At 31.9% G+C, this 23,275-nt stretch overlaps 4 protein-coding genes across 4 annotated transcripts; 2 read left to right on the forward strand and 2 right to left on the reverse strand.

The window, feature by feature from the left end:
- Window positions 1-3,206: 3,206 nt before the first annotated feature.
- On the forward strand, window positions 3,207-8,316 carry LOC124918940 (ABC transporter C family member 4-like). The gene is made up of 8 exons (XM_047459016.1): window positions 3,207-5,286; window positions 5,364-6,386; window positions 6,456-6,620; window positions 6,695-6,989; window positions 7,060-7,580; window positions 7,658-7,721; window positions 7,801-8,040; window positions 8,116-8,316. The coding sequence occupies exons 1-8, from the start codon at window positions 3,232-3,234 to the stop codon at window positions 8,211-8,213; spliced, it is 4,461 nt and encodes a 1,486-aa protein (XP_047314972.1). The 5' UTR covers window positions 3,207-3,231; the 3' UTR covers window positions 8,214-8,316.
- LOC124918942 (origin of replication complex subunit 4) lies at window positions 8,286-11,865 on the reverse strand. Its single transcript, XM_047459018.1, has 16 exons — window positions 11,667-11,865; window positions 11,479-11,569; window positions 11,325-11,381; window positions 11,153-11,200; window positions 10,504-10,554; window positions 10,388-10,431; window positions 10,214-10,277; window positions 10,051-10,137; window positions 9,772-9,863; window positions 9,602-9,683; window positions 9,400-9,485; window positions 9,210-9,319; window positions 8,962-9,054; window positions 8,760-8,824; window positions 8,532-8,675; window positions 8,286-8,448 (listed from the first exon to the last, which is right to left on the reverse strand). The coding sequence occupies exons 1-16, from the start codon at window positions 11,777-11,779 to the stop codon at window positions 8,419-8,421; spliced, it is 1,257 nt and encodes a 418-aa protein (XP_047314974.1). The 5' UTR covers window positions 11,780-11,865; the 3' UTR covers window positions 8,286-8,418.
- Window positions 11,866-17,180: 5,315 nt separating this feature from the next.
- Window positions 17,181-19,886, forward strand: LOC124918941 (ubiquitin-like-specific protease ESD4). Its single transcript, XM_047459017.1, has 9 exons — window positions 17,181-18,243; window positions 18,320-18,411; window positions 18,484-18,577; window positions 18,663-18,761; window positions 18,850-18,942; window positions 19,016-19,135; window positions 19,260-19,363; window positions 19,451-19,523; window positions 19,598-19,886. Exons 1-9 carry the CDS (start codon window positions 17,485-17,487, stop codon window positions 19,658-19,660), a joined length of 1,497 nt encoding a protein of 498 aa, XP_047314973.1. The 5' UTR covers window positions 17,181-17,484; the 3' UTR covers window positions 19,661-19,886.
- A 195-nt stretch (window positions 19,887-20,081) lies between these two features.
- On the reverse strand, window positions 20,082-21,101 carry LOC124921910 (translationally-controlled tumor protein homolog). Its single transcript, XM_047462617.1, has 5 exons — window positions 21,074-21,101; window positions 20,771-20,844; window positions 20,562-20,690; window positions 20,323-20,480; window positions 20,082-20,233 (listed from the first exon to the last, which is right to left on the reverse strand). The coding sequence occupies exons 1-5, from the start codon at window positions 21,099-21,101 to the stop codon at window positions 20,116-20,118; spliced, it is 507 nt and encodes a 168-aa protein (XP_047318573.1). The 3' UTR covers window positions 20,082-20,115.
- Window positions 21,102-23,275: the final 2,174 nt, after the last annotated feature.

Below are 23,275 nucleotides of genomic sequence, written 5' to 3' on the forward strand. Positions count from 1 at the left end.
TTAACAACCCATTTAGATAAAATAAAAATGTAAAATAACTAATTTTCTTTGTAAAAAAGAAAAAAACTAAGTTTCTTACTGAGCAGAGTTAAGGCTAGTGATGTCACGTGCCCACAAGCATGTGGAAACCTTCTAACTTTAATTAGTACAAATTATTCTTTATATAATGTAAAAAAAAATAATAATTAAAAGATTTAGCATTTAGGTTTTTATTAATTTTTTAATTAATCACTTTTTAACAATTATATTATTCATTTTATTAATTAAAATACTAAAATATTATATATTTTAAATTATTAATTTTATTTTATTTATATATATCAATACATTTTAAGTCTTTTTACTAAAAATAATCATCAGTTCCTCAAAATCATCCTCAATCGTTATTTTTTTTCCTCTAGATTTAAAAAAAAAAACTCAATCCAAACAAGACCTTAAATTTTTTTAATGTTTTGAAAAATAAAATAATAATAATCATGTGAAATTTAATAAAACAAATTATTTGAAGTAGGGACAATATACTAATTTTCTTGAAAAGCGTGTTATATAATGAAAATTAGGTTACCTACCCTAATAAATGAATAGCTTAAAGTGAGATGTGAAATTGTTATCTATTTCTTTGCGCATCTCCATATAATCAATTGATTATTTATATATAGGGTGACTTAAAAAATTGGAGAAAGGTAAAAAAAAATTACAGAATTAAATATATTTTATTTGATTTATTTTTTAATAATTAAAAGTACGGGGATTTTCAATCCAAGATCTGATCTTTCGGAATGATGCTATAAAACTCCTCATGAATCATTTATGTATATGGCCTTTTGAAAAGAGTGACTATTAATAGAAAGAATAAAATTTAGAATTTTAGACATTGTTATATATAATAAGATAGATGTCAGAGAGTTCTCATTAAATACATTTTTAAGTTTAAAATAATGTCATTTTAATAGTCAACTTTTAAAAGATAAAAAATTATCATTTTAATTTTTTTAAAACAATTTAACTTGAAATGAATGTGGGTATTACTAATTTTTTTTTATTTTTTTTATACTCAAGACTATAGATGACAATGGAACGGCGATCATTTCCGTTTCATTTTACTTTGGAAATTTTTTTATTATCATTCTTGTTCTGTTTATTTTGAAAAATCCATGCAGTGCATTATTATACAATATTTTTAAAACAAAAATCATTGATAAAATTATATAAACGATTTTTTTAAATATTATATATATTATAAAATATATAAAAAATTATATTATTATAAAAAAATATATTAATTTTTTTTATAAAATTTGAAAAATAAATATATTAATAATGTTATATATTTAAGTGTGGATTAGTGTTTTGAGCAGAATCATTGTGAGATCGGAGTATAGTCGGGTAGAGAACACAAATAACATTCTTATTTATCCTCGGTCAACTACCGATTAAACTGGAGAAAAACCGTCTCTAACTGAACAATTCAAATCGAAAACGGCTGAAGAAATTATCCTTATTTACCTGTGTTATTGTGTAATGCTACCCTCCAAATATCATTTTGATTATTATGATATGTGGAGCATCATATATGGTTGCATTTACAAGCATATGATTTATATAATGATCAATGATTCTCTTTAATTTGTCTGGAAAAAAAAATGAATTTTGAAATATTTAATGTGTCATGTCATGCCTAATTCAATAATAAACTTTAACTTTTGAAAGGTTGACATAATTCTTTTAAAATTGATGCTAGTTTCGGTTTTTGTAAGGGTTTTCAGATAATAAACACTGATCTAAAAAAAAAAAAAATCAATTCATTATAAAATGAATTAAAAAAACATTAGTATATATGGTTAGGTTAGACTAAACTATTAAAAAAAACAAATTATTGTAAAGTAATGGAGTAAATATTTAAAGTCAAATTAGTAGTTAGGATCAGTATACTTTCCCTCTCATTTTTAATTAAACAACATTTATGTCCCCATTTCTAAAATCATTGTTTAGTTAAAATTTTAAAATAATTTCAAATTAATTAACATCATTTAATTTCAACTTTTATTAACTATATTCCTCAATTTATTAATTAAAATATTAAATAAATTTTAATTTCATTTTATCAAAAATACTTTATTTTTTTAAATTAAGAATCGATTCTTTTAAGGCGTCATAATTGCTTACATACATGAGTCATGATAGGTAGAAATGTGGAATACATATATGCACATCAAAACCGTGAGCATTGGTCTACTAAATTTCAAAACATCAATTTATATTTAAATAATAACAACTTATACCTATTTTCTTTTATATATATATATATATATATGCCTGGTTTGTTTCAGGTTATTTAAATAACCTAAAAAGAGAAAATTATGATTATGGATAATGATTTTGATAAAATGATAATTTTTTTTTTATAAAAAAAAAATCTAAAAAGTATTCATATATATAAATAAAATAATAATAATTTTAAATATAAGGTATTTTAATATTTTGCTTAATGAATTAATTGATTTGATGGATGAGAGAAACAATGATGTAATAATTAATTTTGTTAGGTTATTTAAAAAACCCGAATACGAACCAGACCATATATATATATATATATAAATAAATACAAATATTATTAATAAAATTCGATAACATAATTCATATATCACTAACAAAATTTCAAAAACACAAATAAATATACTAAGATTTCTTTTTTATTAAATCTAATACTAAAAATAATTAACAATTATGAAATTAAATTGGTTTACTAATAATATTAATATTTTTAATAATATACTAACAAAATTTTAAATTCAATGATTTCTTTAAATATTATTAATTTAAATGTATCTTATGATTTAATAGTTATAATATATTATTTATAGATTTGATTTGTGTTCCTGTCTTATTTAAATATTTCATCGGTGACGATGAACCGACAAATTGAACAGTAGTGAATTCGATTTCACGATGATTTAGTTAGGCCCTTACATATGGTAGTATATTAATGCTAATGTAATAAAAAAAAACAATTAAGAGATTTCTCTTCTCTGTCATAATGAAAATGAGAGAGAGAAAGGTCCATTGTTGTTATTATTATTAATATTATTTGTCTTTACTAATCTTACCTACAAAAGATTTCTCCAAACATGAACAAGATTTTTCGTCTTCAACCTCATAATTAATGCTCACTGACACTCACTTCAACACTTCTTCTTCTTCTTCATATATACTTATTTGATTTTGCAGGAAATGGATCATAAAACAAGCTTCTTAATTCCCAGCAACATGTATTCTAATTCATGGCTAACCTCTCCCCACTGTTCATCTTCTGGCATTACCAATTCTCCATTACAATGGCTGAGATTCATTTTCCTCTCTTCATGTCCACAAAGGGTTTTGTTTTCCATCACTAATTCCATTTTCCTACTTACCCTTCTTCTCCTACATTTGATTCAAAGACAAACTTCCAGAACCAACTTGAGTAAACCCTTGATTGAATCCAACAAATCCAGTATTAGACTCACCGGCTGGTTCAAACTATCAATTGTTTTCACAGCTCTCCAAGCAATATGCTTCACATTGTTGAGCATTTATGCTCTTATTCAAGGTCAGTTTGATCAACCATGGCAGATTATTGAAACTGTTTTCAGGTTACTTCAATCAATAACCTATGTTTCTATATTGATCTTGATTGCCCATCAGAAGAAACATTCACCCATCATTAGGGTTTACTGGATTACCCATTTTCTGCTTGTTGTTTTGCTTTCAACTTCAGCTATAGCTAGATTTAATGATCAAATTGATCCGAGCTTGAAACTTGATGATTATGTTTTCTTACTAATCATTCCTATATCCACATTCCTATTCATCGTTGCTGTTAAAGGGTTTTTTGGAGTTGTTAGAGATGATTCGAGATCAAGATCGAGTGATCCGGTTGATTGTAATCTAACTGGCTATGCAACAGCTTCTATTCTTTCTAGAGCTACATGGGCTTGGTTGAATCCATTGATTAACAAAGGATATGAGAAAGCTTTAGCAATTGATGAGGTTCCTTCGCTTTCGTATGAACACAGGGCGGAGAAACTCGAACAATTGTTCGAATTGAATTGGCCTAAACCGAATGAGAATTGCAAGAATCCTGTTAGAACAACATTGATGCGTTGCTTCTGGAAGGAAGTCGTTTTTACTGGTTTCTTAGCGCTTGTGAAATTAGCTGTTACGTTTGTAGGTCCTGTATTGATTAAGGATTTTGTTAGTTTCGCTAGTGGGAAGAGAAGTGATAATCCATGGGAAGGATATTACTTAACAGCCATCCTTCTTGTTTCGAAAACTATTGAAGTTCTCGGTTCTCATCATTTTATTTTCCATTCACAAAAACTCGGTATGATGATCAGGAGCTCGTTGATGACTGCGTTGTACAAGAAAGGTCTTAAACTTACTTGTTCTTCACGGCAGGCGCATGGGATCGGTCAGATTGTGAATTATATGGCTGTAGATGCTCAACAGCTATCTGATTTAATGGGACAATTGCATACACTTTGGATAACTCCTCTTCAAGTTTTTGTTGCTTTAGGTTTACTGTATTACTACTTTGGCATCTCCATGTTCTCCACAATGTTCTTAGTTTTGGCAGCTTTGACGTTTGTTATGCTTCGTACAAGCCAGACGAATACTTACATCTTCTCATTGATGACAAACCGTGATTTGAGACTCAAGGCCACAACAGAGCTGTTGAGTAACATGCGCGTTATCAAATTTCAGGCATGGGAGGAGCATTTTAAGAAACGGATTGAATCCATTCGTGAAAAGGAATTCAATTGGCTTAGCAAAACATCTTATGCATTCGCCAGCAACATGATCGTGCTCTCGAGCATGCCTGCTTTCATGGCGGTTATCCTTTTCGCTGTTTCGTTATGGTTAGGCTATTCTCTTGATCCAGGAACAGTTTTCACAGCCACAACGGTTATTAAGATGGTTCAGGATCCAGTGCGAACGTTTCCACAAGCTCTCGTATCGTTTTCACAAGCGTTCATATCTTTTAAAAGGTTGGATGTGTTTCTAACGAGTCAGGAACTGGACGATGGATCGGTGGAGAGAAGAGATGGATGTGATGATGGTAGGATGGCTGTGCAGGTCACTAATGGAAGATTTGCTTGGGATGATGAAGGAGATGAAGCTGTTCTGAAAGGCGTGAATCTTCAGATAAAGAAAGGAGAGGTTGCTGCCATTGTTGGAACTGTTGGATCGGGGAAATCTTCCTTGCTGGCTTCGATTCTCGGCGAGCTACATAAAAAGTCTGGAAATGTATGAACTGAATGAAGCTGAACTAATATTATATACACACATTCTTCATTGTTCATACTTTTCGCTCTGTTTTGCAGGTGAGAGTTTGTGGAACGACGGCTTACGTTGCTCAATCATCATGGATACAGAACGCTACAATCGAAGAGAACATCTTGTTTGGATCGTCGATGGATAGGCAACGGTATACGGAAGTGATTAAGGTTTGTTGCCTCGAGAAGGATCTAGAAATCATGGAGCATGGCGACCAGACTGAGATAGGTGAACGTGGAATCAACCTGAGCGGGGGACAGAAACAGAGGATACAGCTAGCAAGAGCAGTTTATCAAGACCGCGATATATATCTTCTCGACGACATATTCAGTGCTGTGGATGCTCATACAGGTTCAGAAATCTTCAAGGAATGTGTAAAAGGCGTTCTAAAAGACAAGACTGTTTTACTCGTCACTCATCAAGTCGACTTCCTTTACAATGCCGATCTCATATTGGTGATGCGAGATGGGATGATAGTTCAATCTGGCAAGTATAATCAACTTGTCAAATCTGGAAAGGATTTCAGTTCAATCGTGGCTGCTTACGAATCATCCATGGAACTCGTGGGAAAGAATATAACAACAACTGTCTCGACTGAAAATCCAGAGGAAGTGCTGAAATCACCGCATGCCCCCTCATCGAGTGTAGCTTTGGAAAGATCGCGATCGGAAAAGGGAAGTGGTTCTAAGCTGATAAAAGACGAAGAAAGGGAAGTTGGTCATGTGAATGCAGAAGTTTACAAGGACTATTGCACAGAGGCGTATGGGTGGTGGGGGGTGGCATCTGTGGTGGCGGTGTCATTGTTATGGCAGGGATCTTTTGTGGGAAGCGATTACTGGTTGGCGGACGAGACTAAAGCTAGCAATAGTAGTTTCGCTCCGCCTCTGTTCATCGGCGTTTACACAATCATAGCAGTTATATCGTGCGTTTTGGTGCTTATGAGAGGTGTTCTAGTTGCATTTTTGGGTCTCAAAACTGCTCAGAAATTCTTTGATCAAACTCTTCATAGTATACTTCATGCTCCCATGTCCTTCTTTGATACGACACCTTCTGGAAGAATCTTAACTCGGGTCAGTTTTTTTTTTTGAAACAAAAAAAGAATAGTATGTTAGTCATGTTTGTTTGTTTGTCTATTTCAGGCATCAAGTGATCAAACCAACATTGATTTCATTATTCCAATGTTCTTGAGCCTTGCACTTGTGATGTACTTTAGCTTTCTCAGCATTGTGGTGGTTACCTGCATGAACGCTTGGCCGATAACAATTCTTGTAATTCCGCTCATATGGATGAATATTTGGTATCGGGTAAGAGAAGAAAACATTCTATTAAATATGAATAATAAAGAAGAAATTTAGTTTTGTTTTTTTGTGAGCTGCAGAGATATTATATAGCAAGTTCTAGGGAGTTATCGCGTCTTGATTCTATAACGAAAGCACCAGTGATCCATCACTTCTCGGAAACAATAGAGGGTGTTATGACGATTAGGTGCTTCAAGAAACAAAACGACTTCTTTGGTAAGAATGTGGAAAGAGTGAATGCAAATGTAAGAATGGATTTCCACAATAATGCTTCAAATGAATGGTTTGGATTTAGAATGGAACTTATTGGGTCCATATTCCTCTGCATTTCTGCATTGCTTATGGTCTCTCTGCCTAGCTCCTTTATCCAGCCAGGTATTTAATTTAAATTAGTTACTAGTAATTAATGTTAAAAACTAACTAACTAATACATTGTTGATCGCAGAATACGTAGGATTAGCGCTTTCATATGGGCTTTCCTTAAACGGTGTGATGTTCTTTGCGGTATATATGACTTGTAGTGTTGAGAAGTACATGGTTGCAGTTGAAAGGATAAAACAATTCATAAGAATCCCATCTGAGCCAGAATGGTGTAAACCGGAGTCCCTTCCTTCCCCAGATTGGCCTATTCGTGGGGATATTGAAATACAGAAGTTGAAGGTACGGTATAGGGAAAATACACCTCTAGTTCTGAAAGGTGTTATGGCAAGGATTGAAGGTGGTGAAAAGGTGGGGATTGTTGGGAGGACTGGAAGTGGGAAATCAACTTTGCTTCAAGTCTTCTTTAGGCTGGTTGAGCCGAGTAGCGGGACCATTATAATTGATGGGGTTGATATTTGCAAGCTCGGGCTTCATGATTTGAGGTCTAGGTTTGGAATCATCCCACAGGATCCTGTACTTTTTGAGGGAACCGTAAGAAGCAACATTGACCCTCTCGAGCTTTACTCTGAGGAAGAGATTTGGAAGGTAAGTAGAAATTTGAATAATAATAATAAGATTCAAGGATTTTCTTAACTGGCTTTGAATTTTTTTAATCAATGTAGAGTTTAGAACGGTGCCAACTGAAAGAGGTGGTTGCTGCTAAGACTGAGAAGCTCGATGCTCCAGGTAGGTCTCTTAATTTGGATTTTTTATGCAAAATGGTTTTAGCTTGATCTAATGTTTTGCGTTGGTTGATTGTAAAAAGTGGTGGGTAGTGGAGATAATTGGAGTATGGGGCAGAGACAGTTATTGTGTTTGGGAAGGATAATGTTGAAGCGAAGCAAAGTTTTGTTTATGGATGAAGCGACGGCTTCAGTTGATTCAAAGACCGACTCCATTATCCAAAAGATTATTAGAGAGGATTTCACATCTTGCACCATTATAAGTATTGCTCATAGAATCCCCACTGTTATGGACTGCGACAAAGTGTTGGTCATGGAAGCAGGTAGGTCAAGTGTTCTATCTACTGTTAATGTATTTATTATCACTTTTTGTGACAAATAATTGATCGATTGTGTAGGATTGGCAAAGGAATTCGACAAGCCCAGTCGATTACTTGAGAGGGCTTCATTATTTGGTGCACTTGTTCAAGAGTATGCCAATAGATCAGAAATGTGAATGAAATGAATGGTTGTGTTAGTGAGTGAGTTAGACAAGACTTTAGGATCATGGGATGAAAAGTTTTTTACAATAATAATAATAATAAATATGTATTTTATAATTTGCTTTTGTAATACATTAAGACATTTGCACTACATATTTCATTTGTTACCTTAAAATATTACAATTCATTGCAGTTGTTCTGATCCAAACTATGTTCAACTTAACGGTCAAGTAGCTTCTGAAGAATTACCTGTAAAGTTTACAAAACTTAAATTTTAATGATGTCAAAGTTAAAAGCTAGATCTTCATTTCATGCATGAGTAAAGAGCTTACCGGACAGGAGCGATATGACTTGAGGCCATCATAGAGCTCGTGGGAAAAGATAAGAAGTTTGACGGGGCGAAATTCAATAGACATGTTGGTTATTCTGTTGTCTGCAAAAGCGATTAGTTCGCATTCTAAAAGATGCTCAAACGCCTGTCAGGATCAGTGACAAGAATATTAATCAATTTTTATAAAGCCGAGTGGAACTTAAAAATCAAAAGCAGTGTTCAAACGCACCCTTAAGCAGACGTGCCTCGAATAAGAATCTGATGTCTGAAAAGAATTCTGTATGTCTTTGTACTCTGCCAGCCATGTGTGAATACATTCATATTCAATGGATATTCAAAACATATTTGTAGCAATAAGTGAAAGGGAACCAACAATAGATAATAGCATAGATATATATACAGAAATTAAAGAGAGAGAGGTATAAGTAGACCTTTCATGATAGAGTTGAAGTTGTATGACTCTTGCTCTTTGATTTCTAATCTCTTCATGCACACTAGAATGTAGAGTTCAAGAATCGAGCAATCTGATGAAAATAAGTTCCAATTTACATTTGGAAATTAGTTCTCCACAAGGAAGTCTGGATTTTCTCAGGGCCAAAAGAATATACCCTTATTTAACAGGTCATATAAGCAAGTTCTATAAAAAAAAATGGCAAAAAGAAAATATCAATAACTCTACCATTAAGATATTCCTGCTTTGGCTGCCTTTTGGAACTTAAAAGAGCCGAATTGAAGTTATCAAGTGACAAAAATCCAGATTTCATATCCATTGCAGAAACTGCGAGAAACCTGCACCGAAAAAATCAATTTTATATCTTTACACGAAAAATATGTTTCATAAACCTAAACAGATGTAGAAAGATACTTACAAGAATCTTAGTAGATGACTGAAACTTGAATCAATACTTGTTAAGTTATTAATTATTTGTTTGAATTTATCATCATCTAATATTTTCTGGCAAAAAGAGTCAAGGATTCGCTGATAAGGAAGAAATTTGTAGATGCTTTTGTAAGCTTCAACTTTAAGTAAGCTATCTAAGTAACTGTGAGAAATATATGTTAAAAGGATACATGAAGCTTGAGATTAAATTGTTCTACATAGCGGGAAGGCAGACTTGAGTCCTTTGGAAGTAAAAGAACATGCTCCACCAATCTGCACAACCGCTGTCATATTCATCATGAAGCAAGAAGAACAACAAGACAAAAGTTTAACATGCAAATGCAAGGATAAAGTCTACCACCTTAAAGAGTCTTCTTTCGAGGGGGGAACGAACAACAACTTTCGATGTGAGAAACGAGATCTTACTCTCTTCTCCAAGAGCTGATCAGCATCCTGCAAATAAATTCCAGATTGATCAACTAACTATCTAAAAGCTTCTGTTGCCAGTAAAAATAATTCTTTCAAAGAGAAATTTCGATAAAACTACAGCAATGCGAATCACGCATCTCATGTAGCATCACATACCAGATACGCACAAGATATCAATAACTCACTGGAAACTGAAAGAAATGAAACATACCAGTCGGCAACTTAGACCAATAACTACAGCTTGCGATGAAATAGATTGCAACGCGTCCAGCAAGCTATAAAGCAACTTTTGTTTACCCTAAAGAAGTAACAAATATTAACATGGGAAATATTGGAAATCATAATAAAAGAATATTGGTATCGCGCGATTATACCTGTGCAAACAAGTCAAACTCATCCAGTATAAAAATGAGCGTTCTATGAGCCAATCCGCATTCCCTGTGACCGTAAACATGTGGATAAGAATATGCAAACAAAGAGAAAATCAAGACAAAGTTGATTTCAGCAGGAATTTTGAACATGGCCATAAAAACGGTACAAGGATTCACCTTAACATGGCTATCATGAACTGCGAGTTTTCATCAAACGATGCCTGCAAAAATAATACATCAGTGTCAAAACAATGATTATTACGGGATAAAACTACATTCTATATGTTACATACCATTTTTGAGAATATTAACTCATTGTCCAAACAAAGTTGATTAGCAATTTCCTGAATGATAAAAACAGAAGACAAAATTGTCATTAGAGAACTACATAGAATGGAACTATAAACAAGAAAGTTAAAGAGTGTAACGAGCAATCACACACAACATGTCAACATTAAGTCTTAATAAAGGTTGATTACATTAAAGTATTGTCTCACCAGTTATCAAACTTTACAAATTCTATCTCAAATCTACATAACAATGTTTACAACATGAATTAGAAGACTACATAACAATGCATGGAGCTCTAGTTGAAGAATCTCATAAAAAGGTGAAAATGAAGTCATTCCGCTCTCCCATTTCAGTCTGTTAAATCAATTTAAGGTAGATGGAGCACATAAAGAAGACCATGAGAAATTGAGAACCCAATTATAAACTTAGTCTATGCCAGAAGATCTATGATAAACTAAAATTCTGTAAAGCCTCTTAAAAATGTGATGTGCCCTTTATCTATTCCTGCACTAATGATCTCCTAAGATATAGATAAAGTTATGTAACCGATGAATCACTACTATGTTTATGCCACGATCCTTGATTTCATATCCTAAAAATAAATTAAGAGTAATACATACAATAATAATGTATTATAGGAAAATGACTAACCTTGATTGCACTATTATCATCACTGTGTAAAAGCCCTTCGAGTTTAATCTATCACAATAAAGAGCAAAGTTTTCAAGCCAAAGTATAAATACTATATTATAGGAAGCAAGACTTTTAATTTAACAAGCTTGCAAGATAATCAAACCAAGTTTCATAGTAAAACAGCACATACCACCGATATCATTTCTGGATAATCTTTGAGTATGTCTTCAAGAACAAGCTCCAGTATCTAAAAGATCAAAGCACGATAAGGTCACACAAGGCTTGCAAAATACAGACGAACAGTTTAAACATTCTACATATAATTTATAAGTTGAAATTTAAACCTCATTTTGTCCACATCCACGAGGACCAAGGAGTAGAACTGAGTTGTTGCAAGCCTCGGAAACAGAGCTTGATATAATGAACTTCAACTTACTGCATCCATCAGAAGAATAAGTAACAAAATCATGGAATAAGAAACAGATTGTGCAAATAAATAGCGGTTAATTTGATTTTCAATGAGAGGAAGAACCTGTAGTTGCTTTCGGGGGAATCGGAGAAGAAGGAGAAGATAAATTTGGGATCGCAAATCCTTTTGCGAAGGAGAATCAAGGATTCCGATGACAGTTTGAGTCGGTCTGCCATTGTCGTTTGATGAGAATCCGTAGAGCTTCGGCAATAATGACGAAACTTCAGTCTGCAGTTAGAAAACCCGATAATGTGAGAAATGGCGGGAATAGGCTGATTACACCTAAATAATATTTGTTCTTTTTTCTATTAACAAACCAAACTGGGCCTTGGCCCATTTACAAGTTCGGCCGTATCATTTATGTCTTTGCATCATCTATTTCGGAAAATATATGTAACACCATCGTTTATACTATTTAACAAAAAAACAAAATGCTATAAAATAATTTAAATCTTTTTATATAATATAAATAGTTTAATATCTTTATAATTATGAAAAATAAATATAAAAAAATTACAAACATAAATATATTAATAATAAATATTATATAATATATATTTATCAATTTTTAATATTAATAGTAGACAAGGATCCATATTTTGGTAACTACCAATCAAACCATAAAAGAATACTTTGATAATTCAAAAATGAGTTACATATTACATAAAAAAAATGAAATAATACAAAATAACATCTAAAAAAAATTAAAATAACTAAATAAGAATGTAGATATTAAATATATAATAAATTTATAAAACTAAAATTTCAATTTAAAAAATTTAATTAAGCTGAACAAATTAATTAAGCGATATCAGAAAATTTTTACTAAATATTTTGAGCGGTAATAAAAAATTTCATTGCCCGTGGATAAGGATGGTTAAATAGACTTGAATATTTGGGTTAACAAAAAGTTATTAAGTTATTTTGGAGATAACTCTAGATCTAAAAAATACAGACAATAGAATACATGAGTCATCTGACATTGACGAATGCATCTGGATCACCCCTATCATTGATGAATACACTTGGGGCACCTCTAGCATTGACTAATTCACATAGGTCATCACTGACATTGACTAATGCATTTAGGCCATATTGACATTGACTAATTTATCTGGTCCACCTTTGACATCGACTAATGCATTTGAGCCACCTCTAACATTACATTATACATCTGAGTCACATCTATCATTGACTAATGCATTTGAGTCACCTCTAACATTGACTATACATTTGGATCACCTCTGCATTGACTAATAAATCTAGATCACATCTGGCATTGACTAATGAATATGGGTCATCCGACATCGACGAGTGCATATCATCCAACATTGACAAATGCATCTAGACTGTTCAACTTTGACGAATGCATCTGTAAAGTTGTCTTAGGACAACTCTGGATCAGAAAAAGAGATGAGATAAAATATATGAGCATTGATTAATGTATTTGGGCCATTTAGGAGAATTCAAGTCAAAGTAGAGATTTATTGACTTGTCTTGAATTGATGATACAAAGAAAAGGAATATTGAACAAAAGAAAAATATATATTTTGGTTTATAATCTTTATTTAAAGAAATAAGATTAACACAAAAGAAAATCTAATCTTTTGTTATGGTAATATAATTAAGAAAATATTGTGATAATATTTTGGAGATTTTTTGTCAAGATATTAGTGTTGATCTAGTTGATGCTTATTTATACGTGTAGTCAAACACTTTAGAAAACCGAAGTCATTGCTTTGAGAGCATCGTTTTCAATCCCAGATTTATATCTATTAGAGTTTCAGAGGACCGAGTATTATATAAACTTGTATCATAACCATAGTCTGTCATGATTTAATCTATATTTTGTTCTTCTTAATAAGATTCTCTCTTCTAGTGAACGTAGCCAAATTTTATCTTGGTGAACTGCGTTAAAATTTGTATCTCTTTTATTGTTTACGTTGTCTCTCGTATTCCTGTTACAACAAACTAGTATCAGAGCCGATATTTAAATTCAATTGTTTGTTTTTTAATTGAGACGATAATAGTAAAAATTAAGATCGACAAATTCTAGAGAAGAATATAACGTGGTATATGAAGATGTGGGTTCTACTAAAATGATAGGGTTTATGGGATTGCTGAAGTTGTCGGTAAAAGAAGAACCCTTGAGATGGTCATTCTGGAGAACAAAATGACAAATCAAGATACGGACTCTACTGAAATAACATAGCTTATGAGAGTAGAGTATGGTCTCCATCTAATAGAAAACTTATTTTGAGTAGAAGCATCATCTTTTGATGAGAATTTTACACTTAGCTCAATTGTGAGGTCTGTAGTAGAAAATAGTAGTGTTGATAAACATGTGGAGTTAGAGTTTTCTCTAAAAGAAGAGGAACACCACCACGTTGAGGTTGAGTTGTCAAAGCCTAAACTATTAGATTCTCAATGTTAGAAGTTATTCATTAAAGTGTAGTTAAATGTCGTCAAAAAGGATTGGAGTTAGACCACCGTAGAGTTATGGTTATGAGGATATGGTTGGTTATGCACTATATGTTACTATGGAGAAGGTGGATACATCAGAACCATCCACTTACAAAGAAATTGTATTCAATTTTGAAGTTACACAATGGTTTGCAACAATATGAGTATTCAAGTCAAGGTGAAGATTGGTTGAATAGACTTGAATATTTGAGTTAACAAAAAAGTTGTTAAGTTGTCTTGGAGACTGCTTTAAATCTATAAGAGATAGACGATAGATCATCTAGGTCATCTTGCATTGATTAATGCATCTATGCCACCTCTAGTATTGACACAACCTCTAGCATTGACTAATAAATCTAGGCCACATCTGGCATTGATTAATGTACCAAGGTCATCTCTGTTATTGACTAATGCATCTAGATCACCTCTAGCATCGACTAATACATTTGGGTCACCTCTGGCATTGACTAATGCATTTGGGCCATATCTGACATTGACTAGTACATATGAGTCACCTCTAGCATTGACTAATGCATTTGGGACACCTTTAGCATTAACTAATGTATATGGACTACCTCTAACATTGATTATACATCTGAGCAAAATATGACATTGACTAATACATCTAGGTCATCTCTGACATCGGCTAATGAATCTGGCCATTCGACATCGATGAGTGCATCTAGGTCATTCGACACCGGTGAGTGCATCTAGGTCATCCGACACTAGCGAGTGCATATGGGTCATCTAGCACCAGCGAGTGCATATAGGTCATTCGACACCGACGAGTGCATTTGGGTCATCCGGTACTAACGAGTGCATCTAGGTCATCCGGTATCGACGAATTCATCTAAGCCATCTAACATACATGAGTTCATCTGGGCCATCCGGCACCGATGAATGTATCTAGGTCATCCGACATTGACAAATGCATATGGGTCATCCAACTTTGATGGATGCATATGTTAAATTTTCTTAGGGTAACTCTGGATTAGAGAGAGATGATATATAATATATATGGGCATTGAAATATCTCTCGACAAAATTTATTATGTGTACTAATGTATTTGGGGCAACTGTGAGAATTTAAGTCAAAGTAGAGATTTGTTGATTTGTCTAGAATTGATGGTGGAAAGAAAAAGAAATATTGAACAAATGGAAAGTATATATTTTTGGTGTATAATCTTGATATAAGGAAATAATATTAACACAAAAAGAAATCTAATTTTTTGTTATGATAATATAATTAGAAAAATATTGTGACAATATTTTGAATATTTTTTCCAAGATATTAGTATTGACCTAGTTGAAGCATAATTAAATGTGTAGTCGAACACTTTAGAAAGCCGAAGTCTTTGACTTAAGAGCATAATTTTTAGTCTCAGTCTCCCAGATATGTATCTGTTAGGATTTTGGGGGACCAAGTGTTATATAAACTCATGTCATAACCTTAGTTTGTCATGATGTAATCTTTATTCTATTCTCCTCAATAAGATTCTCTATTCTAATAGACATAACCAAGTTTTATTTTGGTGAAACACGTTAAAATTCGTGTCCCTTTTATTTCTTACATTCTCTTTCGCATTACCATTACAACAAGGATGATAATGGGGCAAGATTACGTTTATCATCATGCCCCATTTTACTTCGGGAATTTTTTTTTTTACTACTATCCCCATCCATTCCATTTCGGGAGTCCCCACAGGGTACCATTATAACATATTTTCTAAAAGAATACAAAAAAATCTTTGATAAAATAATATAATTTTTTTAATTGTAATATATTGAAAATTTATATTATTATGTAGAAATAAATTTCAAATTCTTATAAAATATGAAAAATAAATAAATATATTTGTGATATTATATATTTAATTTTGTTTATTATTGTTTTGGGTGAGATCAGGACAAGAGATACAAATATTATCTTCGCTCCATCCTCGGTAAACTACCGATCAAACCGGGGAAAACTATCCATAACGGGGTAATTTAGATCGGAAACTTCGAGCTAAATTATAATAGTCATCGTTACCCATGAGTTTATAAGCAACGTTTAAATTTATTTTATCAAGTGATAATTGTGAATTTCCACATATAATTAAAATAATAACAAAACTAATAAAAACGAAAATGATGATATAAGTGAATATTCAAATAAAAAATTATTTTAAATAATTCATTATTAAAAAATGAGAAATAACTATACATATGACAATTTCAATAAATACTTAAAAAATTTATCATCAAATTAATCGACATCGACATGTATAAGCAACAAACAACGCACCAAATACTGATAATATTATTAGGATTATAAGAATTTGAGACGACAAATCTAATATAATATAATTAAATATTGTGTCAAATCAAACAAAATAACACCAACTAAAAAACGAGACATTCTTCCATACTAAAAAATCAACTAAAACCCAAAAACTCATTTTACAACTGTATATAATAATAAAATCATTTTTAATGCATTTTCAATCCTAAGAATCTCTAATTGAATACTAGAAACATGAATTACATTTTTTTTGTTTCTATATCTTTATTTTATTATTATTATTTTGATTATTAATTTTACAATTAAGTTAACTAACTTAAATATTTAAAAACAACAAACAAAATTGTCCAATCAAAATGTGTATTTAGCAATAATGCATATGCAAAATAATCATTTACTCTACTAACAAAACACATGGACATTGATCATGCTAAAAGCTAAACTCACATTCAAGATAATCACTCAAGCCAGCTAATTTAAAATTTCCCAACATAATAAGCTACATGTCTTAATCAATATATAGTTGAACCCTAAAGTTTAGAGATTCGATTCATATGTGTTAATCGATATATAGTTTCGAACTCTAAATGTTAGAGATTCGATTCTCATTTATAACATATTAAATAGAATTTTTGAATGTTAAATATTTATTTCATCGTAAAAAAAATATATATATATATATATTATGCATTAACAAAATAAAATGGTTGTGTATAATATATTTTAAAAAAATGGAAAGATTTGAATGAAATAGGTTTAAGAATTAAGATTTATCGGAAGATTTTGTATGAAAAACATAGTTCTTTTTGTTATTAGATTTTCCGTAGTACTACTTCTTTCTAAAGCCGCCGCCTATTCGATATCTCGCATAAACAAAACTTCCAGATGCGATTTCCAGTTGTCTATCTAATTTCAATTTAGCTATTATCGTATTGTCAGAAAGATTCAAGCTTTCTTTTTGCGAATTTAATTTCCCCCCTTTCTTCAGCTTCACTCCTGAAACCGCAAACCCTAAATTCGCCCAAAACTCAAATTCTGTTTCATATTCTTCTTCTCCTCCCCAATTATCTGCAACCCAGATGTCTACGGCGAACGGAATCCATTAGATGGGGACTTACATCTGTCTAGAAATCCATGGTTGAACAGATGGGTGCTCTAACGAGCAATAGAAAGCGCGGGGATTACTCCAGTTTGAATAAAAAATCTCCATCACTGCAACCACTAGATCTTGCTGATACCCACATTGCGAAGAAGCCGAAACTCTCCTCGCCTATGCTTCAAATCTCCGATCGATTTGTATCGGCGAAAGAGAAAACCTCAGCTTCTTCGAGGATATACAGGTACCCGGAACCGATTAATCGGCTAAGGAGGGAAGTTCACGCTCCTTGTAGAGTACGTAGATTTGGGTTTTCTCTTTCTTGCAGAATAGACCCGAACAGGAGTTCTGCTGGCATCACCCCTAAAGCGGGCGTAGACGACAACAACGTCGTATTCATGGGAAATGTTCTCAGTTCGCATAATGACCAGGCCAAGAGTTATTCGGGTCAGAGTTTACGGAATTGGAGAAAGGATAAGGAAGTGATTGATGTTGACGACGATCCAGTTGAAAATGATGAGGAGGCGGAGGTTCAGAAAGAGGGAGGAGGAGAAGAAGAACAGGATAATAGGATTGAGCCCATTTTGAAAGTTCAATCTGCAGAGAAATCGATGCAATCGCTTTCAATTGATGGAGAAGTGAATGGTTTGAATATCCCAGTTCACAAAAAATTACTGGAGACAGCAGAAAGGCGGAATTCGAAACTGAACTCATTGAATTTCCTTATCGAAACTCATGAGAAACGTCGGGCTAAACTGCAGTTACTTCGTCCAGTGAAGAAAGTTGAGCAGGAAGAGGTGAATTCAAATCCCACCTTAATGGTTATCTATTCCTAAGTGTAAAGATTTATGCTAATTCTGTTAGAATTTACAGGAAATAATCACAGATAATATCCAGGAAGCTTTTGTTCCTCTCACCCAGAAAGAAGAGGCTGATGTAAAAGCTGCCTTGTCTAATTCCAACAGGTATGGGTTGATAAATCCATTGTTTTCTTCTTCACAGAGAATATTTTGATTTTATTGAAATTGAATTTATAGGAGGAAGTTATTGGTGAATCATGGCCCCTCTAATATTGATATAACCGGAGAAACAATAATGTGCTTGAGGCCCAAAGCATGGTTGAACGATGAGGTAACAAATGTGTAATCAATGGATTTCAAGAGTATTGCAGTTTTTGCTTAATAATTATTAACGCAGTTTCTCTGATATTTCATAGGTTATAAATGTGTACCTAGAATTGCTGAAAGAAAGGGAAAAGAGGGAACCAGAAAAGTTCTTAAAATGCCATTTCTTCAATACATTCTTCTACAAGAAGGTAAGATTTGTCCATTATCCATTAATTCATTCATGAATCATGACTTATGATGCCATATGTGCTTATTTAAATGAATTTCCACTTTCAGTTACTTAATGCAAAGACACCTAGTGATTTTAAGAGTCTCGGTAGATGGACTACTCACAGGAAGCTTGGCTACCATCTCGTTGATTGTGACAAAGTATGTCCTCCATTGATTTCTCCACTTTCACTTTCATTTTCACTTGCTAAAACTCGACTTCTTATACTTTCAGATATTTATTCCTGTACACAAAGAAATACATTGGTGCTTAGCAGTTATTAATAAAAAAGATCAGAAATTCCAATACCTAGATTCACTGGGAGGAACTGACTCACGCGTGCTGAATATCCTGGTATGAACTTCTTCTGTACTTAGTTCGACCCAGATCCAGATATATAGACCTGAAATCATGCTAGTATCTTACATTAAAGAAAAAGATATATAGACCTGAAACTAGTTTCTCAATTATTTACCAGGCTAAATACTATGTGGAAGAGGTTAAGGGAAAAAGTGGACAAGACATTGATGTTAGTAAATGGAAGAAAGAATTTGTTAAGGACCTTCCTGCACAAGAGAACGGGTGTGTTTATATATATATATATATGTGCATTGATTTGTAGGTTCCATATCTGTTTATGATCTTAAACCGACTGTCGAATATTCGTAGGTTTGATTGTGGCGTGTTTATGATAAAGTATATAGACTTCTACAGTAGAGGCGTCGGGCTCTGTTTCAAGCAGGTAAGCAGCAATTTTGTAGTTAAGAATTTATGTAAGATTTCATTATTCCCAATTTCTTTATTCGTTGTTTTCAGGAGGACATGCCTTATTTTCGGCTTAGAACAGCCAAGGAGATCTTAAGGTTGAAAGCTGATTGACCCACATCCAAATAACAGCTTCTTTGAGGTTCTGTTTTTTGGAGTTCTGAAAAATTTAGTGGCTAGGTTGATTCATATTTTGTGTGTGAAATTGAGGTTTGGCTTTTGTTATTGTTTTACCTCGGATGTTTAGCTGTTCAAGTTTTACCTTGTGTCATCAGATATTTAGAACATAGTCGATTTGAAAACTGTTTTTTTTTGTCAGTTATAGTGAACTTTTTGTTTTAATTTTGGGAATTATATATAAAAAATGTGATAAACTAGTATGATTTTTTTTTTCCTACTTTTATGTTTAGTTATTTCTGTTATGCACACAACAGGAAAGAAGCTGTAGGGGATAATAATAAAATTTCATAAATAACACTAAAAGTGTAATGTAATATTCGAAAATGAATTGTAAATCTAATAAAAAAACTAAACCCTAAACTAATAATTATGTCTAAATTCTTGTTATTTCAGCACTTGACTTCTTTCAAAGCATGGCCGAGATATAAAAATGTCGGGTCAGTTGCACCATCTTTGTAGTAGGCAAAGACTAGAGTGGCGTCGTCGAGCATGCTCTCTCCAACAAAACTGAAAAACAAGTTAAGATTTTTACATCATTTAAAGTCATTGCATCAAATACAAAATCTCTAGAATAACAAAGTGAATATTTTTCTTACAATTGGAGGTCATTGATTTTGGACAACAAAAATTTGATAGCTCCTTCGATGTTCTTCTTGAATACCTCTGTATTAGCAGTATCCAACTTTGTTATCAACACTTTGATAAACTTCTTCATGTATGCCATAAACTGTCTCTTATCGAAAGCAGGTTGCTCCTGAGAGTTATACCAATTTGGTTTGGTTCATTAACATTCATTCAAATAATGTATAATCTACAACAGTCGAAAACAACTAACCTGAAGCCTGAATGTGTCAACAATATCGACAACTTTGACAGATTGATCGTCAACACCCTCATCTTCACCACCTTCTTCAGCAGACGGGTTAGCACCAATGTCCACATCCAAAGCACCCTTTACCACCCACTGTAATAACCAAAATCAAAACAAGGTTCATTCATGATATCTCTTGATAAATTGAAACTGTAACTAGTTATTGTACTAACCTTTCCTTCAACTTCCCACAAGATCCCATTATGAATTTCCTTATAAGGGAAGGAGTCTGAGAGAAGCTCATCCCCTAGAAGAAATTCACCAAAAAGTCATATTATTTAAGAAAAGATAATGATGATATATTTTGCATAGAAATTGCAGTAGTTGTGTTAAACAATCAAACATATTTCAAAGTCGCAGTTGAGATCGAAGAACATATGAATGTAATAAATCAAATTTGTATGAATGATGATCATCATCATCAAACTAAACATATTGATTGAATGAAGATGCACATAGAAAGAAAGAGAGCTTACCAGTTAGCAAGTCCTGGTAGAGTAACATGATTGATTGCAGGCTAATTAAGAAAGAATTCCAGGAGGGATTAATTCAGATAGATGGATTTGAAAATTGCAACTCTCTATCAATATATATATATATATATAAATATTTGAAGGTGGAATCCGAAAACGATGCTCTAATTCAAATTCCTCCTTTTCCTTATGTAATTTTATTTTATTTTATTTTATTTTGAAAAAGTATTTTTCAATTATTATCAATAATTTGTTAATCTGTATTTTTCTAAGCAGTTGCTGAAAGAGCTTTGACCAATCTCTCATGTTAGTTGTTGACGGATTAAAATACGGATATAAGTTACATTCTTATTCAATTATATATATATTAGTCAAAAAAATTCTATTTTATATCACATTAAAAAAAATAAAAAAAATAAAGAGAATATTAACATAGTGAATTTCCACTTTCCTCTCTTATCTCTTATGTGAACCAAAACACTTAATATATATAATTTTTATTATATTATTCCGAAGAAAGAGCTTTTTATTTTGATATTTAATATTTTAATTTAACAGTTAATATATTTATATGTATAGTATTCAATTAATTAGCTAATTAATATATATAATTAATATTATATATTATTAATTATTACTATTATCATTAATATTATTATATATTAACTAACATTATTACTATTTATTTATATACAATTAATTGATATGATTTAAATATAATAAAATAATATATAATAATAAGTTAAAATAATAATAATGTGTATTAAATAAAAATAGTGAAGATAAATATTCAAATTCAAATTTCAATATAATTTTAGTTGAAAAAGTAAATATATCTTTTTATAATTATACTACAATATTATATTCCAAACACAAATTTATAAAATCTTGGAGTCATATCTATTACTATTTGTATTTATCTCAAATTTAATAATAATAAAAAAATTATTCACATTGATTAACCTAATGCATAATAGCTGTTATTTTAATAAACAATAATTAATGGACAAATTATAATATAGTTATAATTTCATGAAATTCCCATTTTCTATCCAATTATAAATTACCACATTTTCTATCCAATTATATAATTACCACATTTGCTATCCAATTATGAATTACTTTAATGTGGCCAATAATTGTGAATATACACAATTTAATGTCATAACTATATATAGTGTAAACTTATATGTACACTCTTAATCCCATCTTTGATTTTCTCCATTTGTAAGAAGGTTCAAAGTATCATTTTCAACTTATAACTTCATTTGGTTATGGCGTCTGCAACGAAATGCACCATTTGCCAAAAGGCTGTCACTGTGGGGCTTGGTCGGTCCTCGACCAGGCTCATATGTGGTCATTGGTTTCATCTTGGTGCGTTTGTATCTTTTTACCAACCTCCTTTAAGTTTTGTTTTAAAATAGTTGATTTCTTCTTTGATAACACAATTAATGTGATACGGTGAGTTTCATAATATATTATTTTTTACAACAGATTGTATTGGATCGTATTTCAACTACCAAAAGTCTATGGCTTGTCCTAGATGTAACATAGCGGAGGATGGGTGTTGGCTCTATCGAACCGATTGCTCTAGGGTTGTCATATTATTAAGTTTTTCATTCTATTATAAAAATCACAAGATGATAGGTATGATATCACTCAGTTTGCTAACGAATTACTTTTCAACTGGTAATTAGGTTCCGAGTAAGAGTAACAAGATTTCGCAAATCGAAGATGCTCGAGGTGAATACTTTTTCAATTTTAATTAATATACACATATATAAAAATTGTTTTTATGCATCTAATTGGTGATAATACTATTGTAGTCTCCACTCATCATCCAAGAGAACAAACAAATGACTTTGTTACCCGATCACCGGCCAAACATTAAAGGAAATAGAGAAAGGATGGTATAAATTGAATCAACAATAGTCTTATATTTCTCATTATTTGTAATAGTAAAATTTGAAGTTTGATTAATTAAACTTTTATGAAGGTATATTAAATTTGGGTAAATTTCCTATTTGATTGTTCAAATAGTTTGGGTTAATTTATTTTATTAATAATTGTCATTAGATGAGGGATAAGGACTACATTGAGTCAAATGCTTAAAGTTTGGGACTTCATTTATCTTTGTTTCAAAGTTGAATAAAATTTTAATTGAGATTAACAATTCAATCCTGGTCATAAATTATTTATGCAATT

This window comes from Impatiens glandulifera, chromosome 1 (genome assembly GCF_907164915.1).
Source record: "Impatiens glandulifera chromosome 1, dImpGla2.1, whole genome shotgun sequence".
In the NCBI taxonomy this organism is placed as follows: Eukaryota; Viridiplantae; Streptophyta; class Magnoliopsida; order Ericales; family Balsaminaceae; genus Impatiens; species Impatiens glandulifera.